This window comes from Melanostigma gelatinosum (assembly GCF_949748355.1).
Source record: "Melanostigma gelatinosum genome assembly, chromosome: 15".
Taxonomy (NCBI): Eukaryota; Metazoa; Chordata; class Actinopteri; order Perciformes; family Zoarcidae; genus Melanostigma; species Melanostigma gelatinosum.
The window spans coordinates 16,303,667-16,319,410 of record NC_136648.1 but is presented as its reverse complement, the minus strand read 5'-3'; the positions used below and the strand labels follow the sequence as shown (position 1 = coordinate 16,319,410).

At 42.5% G+C, this 15,744-nt stretch overlaps 1 protein-coding gene across 1 annotated transcript in view; it reads left to right on the top strand.

Annotated features, from left to right (window-relative positions):
* Window positions 1-15,744, top strand: part of tnr (tenascin R (restrictin, janusin)) — a 91,746-nt gene that overhangs the window by 8,514 nt on the left and 67,488 nt on the right. Inside the window, exons 2-6 of the mRNA XM_079285375.1 lie at window positions 10,969-11,089; window positions 13,022-13,244; window positions 13,390-13,490; window positions 14,120-14,282; window positions 15,124-15,600. Of these exons, the coding sequence (XP_079141501.1) occupies window positions 11,006-11,089; window positions 13,022-13,244; window positions 13,390-13,490; window positions 14,120-14,282; window positions 15,124-15,600 (1,048 nt within the window). The 5' untranslated portion in view covers window positions 10,969-11,005. The remainder of the gene's footprint in view (window positions 1-10,968; window positions 11,090-13,021; window positions 13,245-13,389; window positions 13,491-14,119; window positions 14,283-15,123; window positions 15,601-15,744) is intronic.

Below are 15,744 nucleotides of genomic sequence, written 5' to 3'. Positions count from 1 at the left end.
GAATTTGTGGGCTTCCCTGCAGAGTCCTTGATGATTGAGATTGTTTTTTTTTCTTCATTTCGTTTAATTTGATTTGCCAGATATTTACCGGATGTATTGCTATGGTGAAAATGTTCTTGTCTAAGTCTGTGTATGAGGAATTGAGTTTTATTATTTATAATTTCATTTATTTGGAATTTGTACTTTCTTAATTTGTTCTGGGTTTCCGTTGTTGGGTTACTTGCATTAATGGTTTCGAGTCGGTTGATTTGTTGTTCCAGTTCAGCTTCTTGTTGTTTTTCTTTCTTTTTTTTGTAAACAGAGAATGAGATGATTATTCCTCTAAAAACTGATTTCCATGTTTCCCACAGAAGGGTTGGTGATGACTCTGGGGAATCATTTATTTCTAAGAAGGACGCCCACTCTTTTTTAATAAGACCAGCAAACTGAGGGTCTTTGAGAAGAGATGTATTGAAGCGCCATCTAGTGATAGGTTTATGTAGGGTAACTCTGTTCCAAATAAATGTTACGGGAGCATGGTCGCTAATAATGATAGGATGGATCTTCGAGTCTGAAATATTAAATATGATTGAATTGCTGTTGAGGAAGAAGTCAATGCGTGAGTATGAGTGGTGAACTGGTGAGAATAATGAGTATTCTCTTGAGTTTGGGTGCTGTAATCGCCAAATATCGCCAAGACCAAAATCACTCATGAACTGTTTTATCATGTCTGTGGATTGCCAGGTACGCTTATTATTTGGATTTTTAGATCTGTCCACTGATGGGTCGAAAACTTTTGTATTTAAAGAAAACACAAATTGCATGTATTTCTTTGAAGAAAGAAACTATTTACAGCAATCAGCAGAACCTATAGGAGTATTTTAGATTACTTTTATTCTAATACCATCTCCAACTGGGATCTAGTTTTTAATTAGCAGAAACTAAATAGTACAAGTAGTCCTTTAATTAGGATAAAAGACAAATCACGAGTAGCTGATTAGAGCAATGCTTTTAGAAGATTGAATACTGCCGAGCACTTCTTCAGTGCATGTTATCTCAGCGCTCCCCGTGAACATTTGTTTACATCTGCCTTGATAAATCGCTCTCCGTGTGCGGCATGGAGCAGGCAGTCATCAGTGGCCTGAGGTTGTACTATTTGCTGTAGACTGGAATCCATTTCATGGTCCCGTCTTTGCTCTGAAACAGCCACGAGGAAGAGAGAAAGACTCGTGCAGCCCTCCGCTTTGCGGGAGCAGCCAATGAACAGAGCCCAATGGTCCTGAAAGACAAGGCAATTTGGTCAGTCATAGGAATAATGAGAAAAGCATTGTAATGGTGCCAGAGTCCAATTTACAAGGTAGCGAAAGAAAGAGAGACAGTTGAGAGCTAAAAGGGAAGCCGGGACGGAGAAGGAATAAAAGAACGGGGGAGAGAGAGAGAGCGATCGCCTACGCAAGAAGGCCTGCTATTGGTTTTGTGTTCATGTCGAGGTGGCTGCACATTAACCTGTGCAAATGGGGGTTATGGCTTTACTTCCATAGGGTGAGTAAGGAGCAGTTAACAAGGGCTGCTGCTGCCACAGAAACAAGAGCGAGAGACCGCATCGAACATAGCGGAGAGAGAATGTAGCCTTTCCATCTCGACTGTGTGTGGTTTTCAGCTTGATACTCAGCCATAGATGCGTGATCGTACCAGAATCGCCTTCATTAGCCAAGTATGTGGGGCACTGGGGCTGTATCGAGGTCTCAAATGAAGCTTTGAATGTCTGTCACCATATTTTATGACCTTATAATCACCTTAGAATCCTCGAACAAAAAGCCTGCGATTCATTGGACTAAATGAGTAAGTCTTTATTTTATTAAATCAACTTTTTAATAACTCGTGAGTGTTTGCCTGGCTTTGTGTGCAGCGAGCGGGAGAGGAAACAGCTTTTTGACCGCAGTGAAAGTGTTGTTTTTGAAAGGTTAAACGCCAACAAATAGAGATTGAAGCAGAACATTCCCTTCGATGTTTTCATTTCCAAAATCCAGTGCATGTTTTTTTTCTGTTTTCAATATAATTTGACTTTGAATCATTTCTTTGAACAGCGCTCTGGAGTTATTTTAATTGTTTGGATCGCATGAGTCTGAAACAATCCTACATAGTCACCACTGGAGTCTAATTCTACAAATAGTATAACACTATTTATGTTACTGACACTGTTTTGTCATTATTTATCTGTAAATGTGCAGAAATGCTGGATTCAATCAGGATCAAAAGAGCAAAAAACAACATTTGAATGTTGATTAAGAATTTGAACGTCGATGTAAATGTTATGAATGAAGCTTCGTTCTATTCGATAAGTATGTGAAAAAATAGCTATATATATATATATATATATATATATATATATATATATATATATATATATATATATATATATATATATATATATATAGCTATTTTTTATAATATATATATATATATGTATATATATATATATATTATATGAATACTGTATGTATAAAAATAAAAAAATAACCAATGACCTACAATACAATAAAAACAAGATGGTTATATAATATATGTACAGGATTTACATTGACTGTATATGTATATACCTAAAAGATTGCTGCATTAAAAACCACAAAATTCTCATCAATAATAGGGAGCAGTTGACGTCTTGATGCTTCAGTGTTATTGACAGTGTACGACTGATTTAACTGTTCATCAGGACATTATGCAGCACATCTGTGGAAGAACAGGTTTACAGTGCAGAGGGGAAAAAATTACTTTCGGGGATTAAGAAAATCCTCGGAGAAAGAAAGAGAGAAAATGAAAAGCCTGTCAGAGACATAAAAGAAGATGGCGAAAATGACAACCAGAGATGATGAAAAATGAGAGCGGCAAATGAAAAAAGACAGAAGGTCATTATCTGAGAGAGGTGAATAAAATCACGGGCGAGGGAAAGTGCGAGCAACGGCAAATAAATGTCCACTTGGCTGCTCTCCTCTCTCCTCACTCCACGTTGTGACAGCGACGCGGCTTCAGCAGATGGAGGAACGCTGTCCCCCTGGTACCAGTTCAGGCCGGAGACCGACATCCAGCCCGCATCCAGCGTCTTAAAAACAGAAGCGCCACACTTGACGCCGTCCTTTGGCGCTGACTGACTGCTCGTGATCACAGTGGCTCTCTGAGCGGCCGCGTGTGTCAGCAGCTGTGGGAGGCGCTGGAGATTACCATCGCAGCTGGATTCCAGAAGGCGATTGCTTCATTAAACGTTCTCGCTGTCCTCGACTCGTAAAAAGCATAGTTACAATGAGCTGCTCCCCAAGGCTGACTTACCGGTTCTCGCCGAGCCCCGTCGAGGGCCGCAGAGAGGAACGAGACCACATACACAGATTGAGACATATGTCTGCCGGGCAGACAGCGAGCACTTAGTCGGGAGGCAACAGTCTAAAAAGCCCTGTGGTCATGGGAAGAGAGCTACCACACACACACACACACACACATACAGTGAGAGTTAATGAAGCTTTCCACTGCATATCCCTTCCTTAATCCAATGTGGATGTTAATCTCCTGTGAGTCCCTAACTGCTGGTACACACAGATACACACACGCATTCACTCAGAGGGAGACCGTGATCAGAGAGCAGTGCGTCGGAGGGGGAGGCCTTCAGAGGCCGAATGGACGAGCGAGGCTCGACAGTGATGGGTTACCAGGTTGCCACTGGCAACCGTTTTGGGAAATTTACAATCGAGTCTCGGCCGTTACTTTATAACACATGAGAGTAGGGACAGCAAGCAGCAAAACATGCATCCCAGTCTCCTCAGCTGTGTGTGAGAGGGGATGTCAGCTGGCAGAGTACGGACGATGGGTAAACTGATGTTGGTGTCACGTGAGGAACCCACAAGGACTTCACTGCTGATGGGCCATTGGATCTGTTGGGGGGGGGGGGATCAGCACAAAGCTCCAGACAACCAACAGTTGAAAGGGATAGAATGGATGAACAGGCAACCAGGGACTTGCTTATTCAGCGGTTTGCTCTTTTTCTTCTGCTCTCCTGTTTCTCTTGAACCCTCTTATTATTTGTCCTGTTTTGTTCATCATTAAAACCCTCTAATCATGTTATTCTAACTCTTTTCATCTCTACTACTTTAGTGTGTTCATCTTTTGAGGGCCAAACTTACGCAAGTCACTTTCACTTTACTTCAGATGCGGTCTGTTTATGGATGACTTAATGGAAATATATACAAAGTTATAAGCGGATAACGGAAACATGCTGATGCAGCAGCTTCAAAGGTGCTCTGCTTGGCGTAAATGCAATCTGTGCGATGTGTTTTGAGAGGAAGCTCGCGGGTACGAGAAGTCATGGCCCATGGTGGCTTTTGCCATCCACTTGGTATCGCTGTAGAGCTGCAAACCACAATACACTCCCACAAGTCATTGGTCCTTTCACTCATCCGTGGTGAGTGAATCATTATGGATGAGGGACGGAGCAGCGCTCACAGCAGCTGTTAATACTGTTGTGGTAATAACATGCTGTGGTCTTTTTGTTGCTTCCTACCCAGGAGCCATGAAAGACAACTCTTCACACATCCAGGGAAAACTCAAATCAAGCTGTACAGCACCATTAAGCCTTATGTATTTCTGTTGACACAAGAGTGAGCCTTTTTTCCCCCTCCAAAACAAGAACATCTTATATATAATCAAAATAGATATAAACCCCATGAAAAAAACACATTGAGCCTGATTGTTACGCTGGGAGAAATATCAGTTCATTATAGTGAACATGGGAACCAAAGAATCGCAATCATGCAATACCACGTTACTGAAAAGCCTTTTGCAGGGTACGGCAAGAAAACGCCACAACCGCCATGTCCACGTTATTTCTTCTTTGGATTTTTGTTGCAGTGGGAGTGCCGCGTATCTACGAGCGTCTGCATTGCGCTGAGCGCTGCACGTTTTGTTTTTCTGGTCGCCGAGAGTTGAAAAATGTTCCAACTGTGGGTGAAACGCGGCGCTCGTTACTGTCACTGTCACCCAGCCGTCCAATCACAATGGACGAGTGTTGGGACGAATGCCAGAAAGACCAACCCCTTCACATCCTACATGAGGCCACAAGTGCAAACGGTAACAGCAATAGAAACGCATACACATAGACCCGCAGGCCCGTCTTCTCTCTTTACGGGCTTCAGCCTTCATCCAGAACAAGTACTCTACCTTGTGCCGAGATTTTTATTCATGTGTATATTCCATGTCATAACAACCAAACACAATTATTATCACCGCAGGGGGAAATGCCTTCATCACAACAGCATTAGTCCTAACATCTCAAGCGAAAAAGCTTTATCTTAAGTGAGATAAAGTCAACTCTTTCAAAAGCGAATAGAAAAGCGCTAGAATAACAAAAACTAATGAACTGTTTTCTGCTGCTTGAGGGACGTACAGTCAGTGGCTACATTATAACATAAACTCGCTCGTTAATTCAAACCGCCGGCTCCTCTGAGCACTGAATGATGCGACTGCAGCTGAATATGTGAAGTATGCAGACGGGGTCAAGAGGTTTAGCTGCTGCTAGACTGAAGCCTGAAATCAGCAAGATGTGTGATGTGAGCAGAGTGGCTGTTACTGCCACAGACTGTGTACAGTGGATAACGTAATAAACAAGAAGCGTGTGCAGTGCGCTGCCTTTAGAAACTAAGCTGTCACCGAGAGAGGTCAAACGAGAACACAAGGGAGGAGAGTAACAAGCGAGGGGATGACTGCTCTGTGAGTCACCTCTGGATGATTTAAGAAACATGACAGGGGACATCTGTTGTCCCATCACATCTCAGGGAGCGAAGCAGCAGAGTGAATGTGTGGCTGGAAAACAACAATGATAGCACCATACAGCAACAGAACAGATTATATACCAAAGACCCAAATGAGCATCCCCAGCACATGTACGATGTATGCCTCAAAGGATCGGACCTCCTATCCACTAGTGTGTAGGTATACTTAATAAAGTGTTTACAGTGTGATTATGGAGGTCAAATAGCTCAACATATAATCCACAGAAAGGATAAGTAAGCCTTTGAATCAGAATATGTTTATCGGCATGGGCATTTCTTGATGAAGCCACAAAGCTGCATAGAAGCTTCTGCAGCGTTAGCTTTTGACCTGGAGTATGCAACCACAAAGGCCAGTAATCCCTGAAGTGAAATTCACACCGTTTGTTACAGACACCCTTCCTACTCTGTCTCTTCTAACAGTTCGCAGCAGTACCAAAATGCCAAACAGGTCCATTTAATCCACTAGTTCTTCACTGGTGGAGCACAGACACACCCCTGTGTGTCGTTGGAGTTTGTAAAATGAGTGTTCGTCTAAAGAGCACACTGTACGTTGCTGAACTCATTGCTAATATTTCATTAGCCTGAGCAGAGGCCATGTTGATGGAGCTGGGCGAAAGAGTATTGTTGCTTTTCCAATCCTTGAGGTAAGTCATGCAAATGTTAGCCTTCTGGAGATATCGTACTAGATCTGAGGTTGTAACTTTGATCCGCCTGCTTGGGAGCTTCCCCGAGAACTACAAGCCTTCAAGGGCTTTTTTTAATGTTTGCAAGTTGAAAAAATAAGACTCCTCTGAGGGTAAAAAAAAAAACAAGACACAAGCACTTACCTCAACGATGCAGGAGTTTGTGTAACAACTGACGACATGGATTCTTGTTGGAGCAAGTTTGTTCTTAGGTAGCCACAAGTGAGCGACAGTAGATTCACTTAATCCAACAATAATGGTGTGTAGCACCAGGCAATTTATCTCTCCTTTCTTTTGTTGTTTTTCTAAAAATGAGAAGACTACGAAATACAGCAATATCACCCATTCAAATGTCAAAATCAAAGGCAGGAATTCAACAAATGCAGGATTTTTCTTCCATTCACATTTAACTCAAAACTGGATATTTGTGTCCTCATCTACAATGTGTTTCCATTTCCTCATTCTGCATCGGATCCATTACATGGGGCATGCTTTGTGTTTAAGAGTGTGAGCGCTAATGACTCCTCGTGTACCTTTGGGGGCCATTTGTGAAAGATCCGACACTAATGTAATTGTATTGGTGTGTAAATGTTTATTTTTCTCCCTGAGGAAAAAAGCCGAGTAGTTTACTATTGTCTTTCCAATAGCTAATGTTCCCAGCAAGATCTTTCTCTTAATGTCATTGACTTTGTTCAGCAGCATCTGTAGAGATGCTGAGCATGCTGATAACTATATTTCAACAAAGGACAGCTTGAAGAATTCTACTTTAAAATGTCTTTACACTGTTTTAGAAATTGATTTGTTCCTTACACATTGTAAAGATCATTACCAGAATTAAGGTCAAGTCATTTAAATACATTTTCTCTTTTTTTCTCCTTCGTTATTTGGCTTCTTTACCATAAAAACCCAGATTCACTTATTTGTCATTTAGCTCTTATCCAGCAGCACATCTGTATCCACAGCATGTCCCCAGGCTCTGTTTGAAGTACACGCACATGACAAAGATTGGATTACTGTATCGGTGTCATTACACTGTGCATTTTAAAACTCAATTCTCTTTTGATATCGACTCTCCTGCCCGTAAACCACTACTGGGATGAATCTTGATACCCAAGATTCAAGACAAAATTATCAAACGCTCACCTCAGAGAGAAATGTAATCTAGCAAAGATGAAAAAAGTTACAGAAAAAAAATAAGTGTTTTTTTTTGGGGTTTTTTACATTCAACTTTCAAGCATGTTGGTTTTTGTGGTTAATTTTACACTCGGGGTATTTTGCAGAGTTGCCTTTTCTGTATAGAAAGAATATTTTACCTTCTCCTCTGTGCCGCTGCATTACGTGTCCTGATGGTTTTTGTTATAATTGAAACAGGCAAGTTTCATTTCAGCCCCACAGGGGGTGAGCCCCTCCGATTTATCTCAGGAAAATACATAAAGTGACAGTATTGTTTCAGAGCATTCTCAGACAGAGTCGTTGAAACACACGCGGCAACACACACACACACACACACACACATGCGCGCTCGGTTTCCCTGCAGCGTCCCTTTTTTTGTAATTGCACGTTTGGAAAGCATCTCTAATTTGAGAGGCTGATTACGGACAGATCTAATTACCATCAACGCAGGTGGAGGTATAAAAAATAAATGCGAAAAAACACTTGATACGTGACAGTGTGATGATGTGCTTGTGTGTATTTCCCAGTGCGGGTATGCCTAGAAATGCAGCAGTACTGTAGATTTGAAGGAGTATGCATCCGTGCACTTGGTTTTGTGTGGGCTTGTCTGCTCGTGTGTTCTCTCTGCTGGGAAAAAAAAGCGAGTAAATGAAGCCAGTTTTTAGTGCCTGCAGCATGTTGATTCTCTTCACTCTGAATGAGTGGGTCTGTCCTTAATTGAGCCTCCAAGAAAAAAAACCCTCCTCTCGTTGTGCGATGAAATGCTCATGGGCATCAGCCTGCACCATGACCCGTTGACTAAAGTGTAACCCTGTGACTTTGAAACTCTTTCAAACTTGTGTCTTTGCCAGCGTAAAGCAAGACTTAAAGCAAGACTTCTCCTTTGTCTGTAGTGAGATAAGAAGGTTGCATGACACCTTTATCTCACGATACATCTATTTTTACCTGTGTTTCTTTGTCGTAGAGAAGAAGCTTCAGAATATGATATAAGCTGGTAGAACATAGAACCTGTCTGAAATATCGGTAGCTCTTTTGAAGTCACAGCTGATTTATTTATGTCTTTATTCATTTAAATGTTTGTATTTATTCATCTTTCTTTCAAGGTTTGTATTTTCCCTGTACCAAAACTCATAGGTCTTTTCTGACCAAAAGCTGAAACTTGTTAACCGACAAGATAGAAGTGCTAACAAGCTGCCCAACTGTAACGATAACCTGTTTCATCGTTTACCGCCAGCTGCATTGTGCAAAACAGGCAACTGAGTCCCCCCAGTTCACCCGTCTAACAGAGAGTCAGCAGCCACGATGTTGCGTCATTGTCATGGTCTCCTATAGTTCAGCAGCAGCGTTGCTTACTCTGTCAGGGCTTACGCCAGCGTGTTTGTACAAGCGGTGACAGATAATTATGTTTGTATCTATTCATTGATTTATTTTTTGCTTTTATGAATTTTCTTTACGTTTAATTTATATTTCATTAAAAAAAATGTTTGCGTCGGTTCTTCACACATTTGTACGATTGGATTCGTGCTCATTCAAAGATAGCGTAACACAGAGATGACTGACTTTAAAACAGTTATTTTTGGAATGAAGATTCAATTGTTTCCCTGGCACAGAAATACCAACAAAACCAAAACAAACAACACAAATCTGCTATTTGCAGAATTGTTATTCCAAACATCGTATCGGCCTCCAATTTCACATCGTTTGATCCGGGAGCTGTTTTCCCATCATGCATGTTACAGGAAGTGAGCGAAACATCCGTGCAGTGCCATCTATCATCATCGCGTGTTTTCAGCCTGCATGGGAGCCGTCTACTGAAGCTAGCCGAAAGGGACGCGGCTCTGGCTAATGGCTGTGAAGAAGACGGTTCCAGTTGGCTTTGTCCATCTCGCTCCTTCATCGTCGGCGTGCTTCTCATTTGTTTGGTGAACTCACCAGTTAAACGGCTCGTGTCGTGTCAGACAGCAGCACGCTTGAGGGGGAGAGTTTAAAAAAAAAGTCGAACATTTTTCCATCTCTTTGGTTGGGAGCGTATTCTATCAAGGACAAAGTCATTGTTAAAAGCATTAGTGGCACCGTCTGAAGTGAGGCATGCTGTGTAGATTGTAACATATCAGCAGTTATCGTTCCCCTACGGGACTTTTATGATGTACTGTATGTGTCAACGCTCTTTATGCGAGTGGGCCCGATCACCACACACGTACACAACCTCGTACACAGAGGTGGTTCCACTTTGCCTTGATGTTCAGGTGGGTGCCAAAGATCTTGAAAGGGAAGTGTGACTGTGCGAACAGTGTGAGTATGCATGAATTAAAACAACAACAAACATTTTCATTTTCCCTCAATGAGACAAACTTAAAAGGACGCCACACACACACACTGGGATTCTCCCTGTTTCTCATTTTATGTGCAGATGTTTCAACGTTTTCACCCTAAATGATCAAAAAAGACGGCAGAGCCAGTTTAGGTGTGATAAGAAGTCTTCCATCTGGCCCTCACAAGAGGCACCAGCTGAGAGCAGTAGCCTGCCTCACCAACATCAGCTGCATTGTGCACAGGCTCATCCACGAGATGTGTTTCCCCCCCCATCTGAACAGTCTTCTGCCCACGCACACAGACGTGAACATGCTAAAACTCAAGGGAATCGTGCTTAAGTGTGCTGCTATGACAGGCTGACGCACCGACATATAATTGCTTTTCGGTCTTGTCTTCGTTCGCTCCAGACACAAGCTGTCGACACACTTTGCTAGGTCGATGTCTGCAGCTTGAGAGAGATGTTTGGTTCGGCTGCCGTTGGTGACAAACCTCAATAAAGTCAAATAGCTGATGTGTGACTGTCGGCTTGAAGGATCCACATCAGTTTTTCCTCCGAGCGGCTGTGTTCCCGTTCTCACTTCCCCCATTCAATGCAGAGCGGATTACAGCGACATCACTCAAAAGCATCTCTCTACTGAAATCCATCCATCAACTCTCTCCCTGAGAAACATCTCTGTATTCCTCCCAAGTGGAAAGATCAAATGTTTGTGAAATACACCCAAAGGTTCTTAGCCACTTCCAAAATCCCTTGAGCAGTTTCTTCTTTTTTTTTTTTCTTCTGAAGCCAATTATTTCACATCAGATCAAAGGCATTTATTCACCATTTACAGAGGATAAGCGGATGGCAGTGGGACTGAACACACACACACACACACACAAACACATATGTTTCCATTTTATCACACCTCACTGGAACAGTGAGGTGTGAGGTATGTATTTTTAATGCAACACAAACAACACCACTGACGGCTTTTTCTCTCCTCCCACCTTTTCTCATTCGTCCGCAGGTGTCGGTGCACAGGAGTGGTGAGCTTTCTTCCCAGCATGCCACTGGCACAGCAGCACCACAGGGCCGCTGCGCCCACAGCAGTCTGGATCTTTGCTTTCTCTCTGTTTCTTGCTCTACAGGTAACAATTTGTTGGGTTAAAAAATAACCCTGTCCATTTCCCCACCCCGAGCTGCCCTGGGCTTTTTTTTATTCCGCCATATCAATTATTTATTTTCAATCTACTATTTTTGGCAGCCATGTTAATCACTTGACTCAGAGAGAAGTGATCATTTGCAGTTTAGTGTTTTCCTGTGCATTGCTCCTACAAAGTACACATTTTTCTTTTGTTATAAGGGAGCAAGCACAAAGTGGTACAATTGACCACTCAAAACTGTCAGTAAAGAATAGTTCCTGCTGTCAGACAGAGGTAGACGAGAGCAGGTTACTCGTTTCTAGACCGCCACTGTTGTCGGCTAAAATGTCCACCTACCGAAGCTAATTAAGCTAACTTTCCAACTATGGTTTTAAATGATAGTCTTGTAAAAAGGTGTCTATGCACTTGAAGGCTATATACATACAATGCTTGAGACCAAAGCTGCCAAGCAGAAACTCACCATCATAAGAGCCACGAAGACATGGAAATAAGGAAACAGCATTGCAGTGTAGAGCTTCAACCCTTGTGTTGTCCTCCCGACTGCCATACACTTGTTGTCCTCTGGGGTCAAAAATGTTGGGAGTTTTTAAAGCATATAGTATAAATTGTCAATCAATTCTGTTTTACACCTTTAGTCTTACTTCAGTCCAGCACATTACCACAAATGTTTCCCTTCATTTTGGAATTTAGGGCCAATAGACCTTACATAAAAGTAGACCCTGGTTTTGAGTGAAAATACAATGAAACAATGAATTATTTTGACTTTATATTATTTTTTACAATTTGACTGATCACAGAGAGGTACATGTCAAAGTTTACTGAGGATGCTGTTCTTGAATCATTTGAATTTTTCTAATGGCAGCACATAATAACACATGTTGTCCTCTGGGGTCAAAAATGACCCCGTCAGGTTTGACTGTTTATAAAGCATACAGTATAAATTATCACCCACCTCTGTGTTTCAACTCCTTAGTCAACTTTATTCCAAGTCATTACCTGACATATAAAACATGTCAACATTCATTTCTGCAACATTTAAGCCTCCTGTTACCTTCACATTTACTAACACTTGTTATCCTGGGGTCATTTTTGACCCCAGCAATTTGAACCTGCAGAACATCATTCGAATTAAAATTGCTACCAAAGTTTATGTGTCAGGTACTTAGTTTTTTGTTGACTACCTAAATAGCTCTTTAAATAAAACAACCCCCCCGGCACCCAAACCCGTACACATCCAGAATCCCTGTTACGGGACTATGGAGAAATATGCAGATCACCATCAAATCTCACTGATTGACCTAAAATTGGAAAGAGATGTTTTTTGGGTGTTTTAATGGCTTTAAATATCACTTTACATATCAACATGTTGAGTTTGTGTTTACCCAGTTGTCCCCATTAAATTAGGAAAAGTCATTCAATATTAAACCAAAAATATGATGTCTCATTTATTTAGAGACTTTAAACGTCCTCTGGGGTCAAAAATGACCCCAGGACAACACAAGGGTTGAAAGTATGATAAGAAAAAATGCAACATTATAAATTATTATTATTATAGTTATTTTCTGCTTTTCATTCTTTCTCCCTCGAAATGTTACTCGCTTTATCCAATCTCAGAAATGATATGTGCTTTCTGCCAGATAGAAAGAAAGCACAATCTTAAAAAATACTGAACTGTCACCAGATCTTTTGAAAATGATCCAAAATTTGAATGTAAAAATGGTTTTATCAGCCAACCAGTGAGAGAATCCGTCATATGCTGTGTATTAGTGTCATCTTGTTTTTTTTTGTCCTCCCTGGGCTGTTATCTTCACTCCATCATCTGCTATAAACACAATATATAAAGGACGAAAACAAAACCCTGAGTCCAAACCACGTGCCGTGTTTTTGTTTTGTTTCGTATTGTCTCTCTCTCTCCAGGGCGTCGTTCATGCTGCTCCATCAGGAGACAACAAGCTGGTTCGTACCACCAGAGTGAGGCGACAGACCCCAGGGGGGGATCAGCCCCCCTCTGCTTCCTCAGCCAACGAGAGCCTGCGGGAGCAACCCGTGGTCTTTAACCACGTGTACAACATCAATGTACCCTTGGAGTCTCTGTGCTCCGTCGACCTGGACGCCTCCGCACCACCTGCCCCAGGGGATGGTGAGGGCTTCTCATCGATCGAGTGTTTGGGTTTAAACTCGCTAGAGTCATCTCATGCCCTGGAGGCCCCTCTTGTTCTCACAGAGAGACACACAAGCGTGTTGTTTTTAGACTCTTTTTAAGACCAAGTCTTTTTGATCCAAAGGTTCTCGTGCTGAGTTGGGGTCCAGACCTTCTGTGGAGGGACCAATGTATCCCAGTGGACCAACAGAATACATGGAGCAGACGCTGGATGCAGACAGTCAGGTATGTGTTTTAGCAGTATTTTGTAGTAAATCATAGAGAGTTATACAGTGATTAGGATGCAAGTGATTTAGGCAGACTGCCTCACGTTGCACAGAAACGACAACAAAGGCGTCATCTAAAGGACAACATCTGTTTCATCACACAGTCATTTACATACTGATGTTGCTTAGCTCAGAAATAATTGAAGCAAAAACAAAATAGCAGGATGTTTTTTGAGTGCTTAACCCCCGAGCACTGCTGAATCTAGAGGCGGTGGTCGTGAATTCAAGTCCATAACTATTGATGGACTGATAGTTACCAGTTTAACAAGATGGGGAAAAAGTTACAATATTAAAGATCAAAGAAGAGGTGGGTGATGTAATACGTTTCTACGGACATGTGGATATTTTTCATTACACCATGAACACTGACGCTGGCCTCAGTTCTCACTGCTACTTTTCAAACCTTCAAGGCAAGGTGAGTGTTTGATACTTAAAAAAAAAAAAAAAAAAGAGTGAAGTATCACTTCAGAGTTAACACAATCCGCATTGTCCCATAAATTGCCGATAAATTGCCCGATAAGCTTAATTATTGCCCCGAGGTGACAATATGCGCTTCTTAACCGAACTGTACTACTTCTTCCTCTTCAGGTAACATTCACTCACCGCATCAACATCCCAAAAGCTGCATGTGGCTGTCCGGCAACAACCACAATCCAGCAACTCGCCACCAGGGTGGAGATGCTGGAGAGAGAAGTGTCCCTGCTCAGAGCTCAGTGTGGGTCTGGATGCTGTGGGGAGAGCTCAGCCATGGGTGAGTGCTGTTAAACAGTGACAACAAAGTATGTGGATAAAGCTGGAGGATGTTGTTTTTTGTTTATATGAGCCATTTTACTGACAGACCACCAAAAATACCCTCTGGTGTCAACCATTAGGCTTTTGAAAGGGAAAGATGGAAAAAGCTGCAAGGAATTCATTCAAAACAGACTCAGTCTCATATGTGGAAAAAGGAATAAAAAAAAAAACAGGTGTTATAAGTAAAAGATGTCGAAAAAACCTGTTTATACTGTGAATGAAGAGGAGACAGACGGCAGCAGAATGATAATGCTGGAGGACTTCTTTTCCCCCACACGCCGTCTCGGTCTAAAAGGTGTGGAGAAACCTTTTGCGACTGGTGAAAATTTTGTTCACTATTCAGGAGATGCCGCCATTATAATATGAGGGGAGGAGAATGGATAGAGTTATAGACTATATTATGGTTAAAGGATCTGCTCTATTGACACCATCACCCCCATTCAAATGTTTTCTGAAAATGCTCCGTCTCTTCAGTGGGAATATGATTATCCGCAGCAGTCACGACGTGAATCAGAATGAGGATGAAATGATCTGCCGGAGAGGACGGTGGCTAGATGGAAATGCACAAAGCGAGACAGCTTTTCAATGATGTCTTGTCTCTCTGGTACTCAGGCCTAATGTGAACATGAAGAGGATTGGATGTGTTCATGTCCAAGTGTATATTAGAAGAAAAGAAGCACACGTAATAATCCTCTAAAACCGAACTGTCCCTTTAGGTTTGATTGCATTGTGATCTTTTGAATCGAGCATCATTTTGTCACATAATAATGTACATATCGATTTTAATTATTTCAAACCAGGTCATTTGGACTTTGTCCCAGGCTGCGGTGGCCACGGCAGCTTCAGCTTTGACCTTTGCGGCTGCATCTGTGAGGAAGGTTGGGCCGGCAAAAACTGCTCGGAGCCCCGCTGCCCGGACGACTGCTCCGGCCAGGGCGTGTGCGTGGAAGGGGAGTGCGTGTGCGACCGGGACTTCGGGGGCGACAACTGCTCGGAGCCGCGGTGCCCCTCGGACTGCTCGGGTCGCGGGCTCTGCATCGACGGGGAGTGCGTGTGCGAGGAGTCCTTCACCGGCGAAGACTGCATGGTCGGGAGGTGTCTCAACGACTGCTCGGACCAGGGGCTGTGCGTCAGCGGGGCGTGCCAGTGCAGGCCCGGCTACGTGGGGGAGGACTGCTCGCTGGTCTACTGCGCCAACAACTGCAGCAAGAAGGGAGTCTGCAAGGAGGGATTCTGTGTCTGCCAGGATGGCTTTGCAGGAGATGACTGCAACTCTGGTAGGCTATTACTTTTTTTTTTAACCTTTTGGTCAGTTTAATCCTCTTGACTGTTGTCAAAGTAGTTCGTAAGACATTTGTGGTTGAATTCCCTGAAGCAGAAATGTGTTTCCTGTTACACTTGCTGTCAGTGTGGCCAGGATC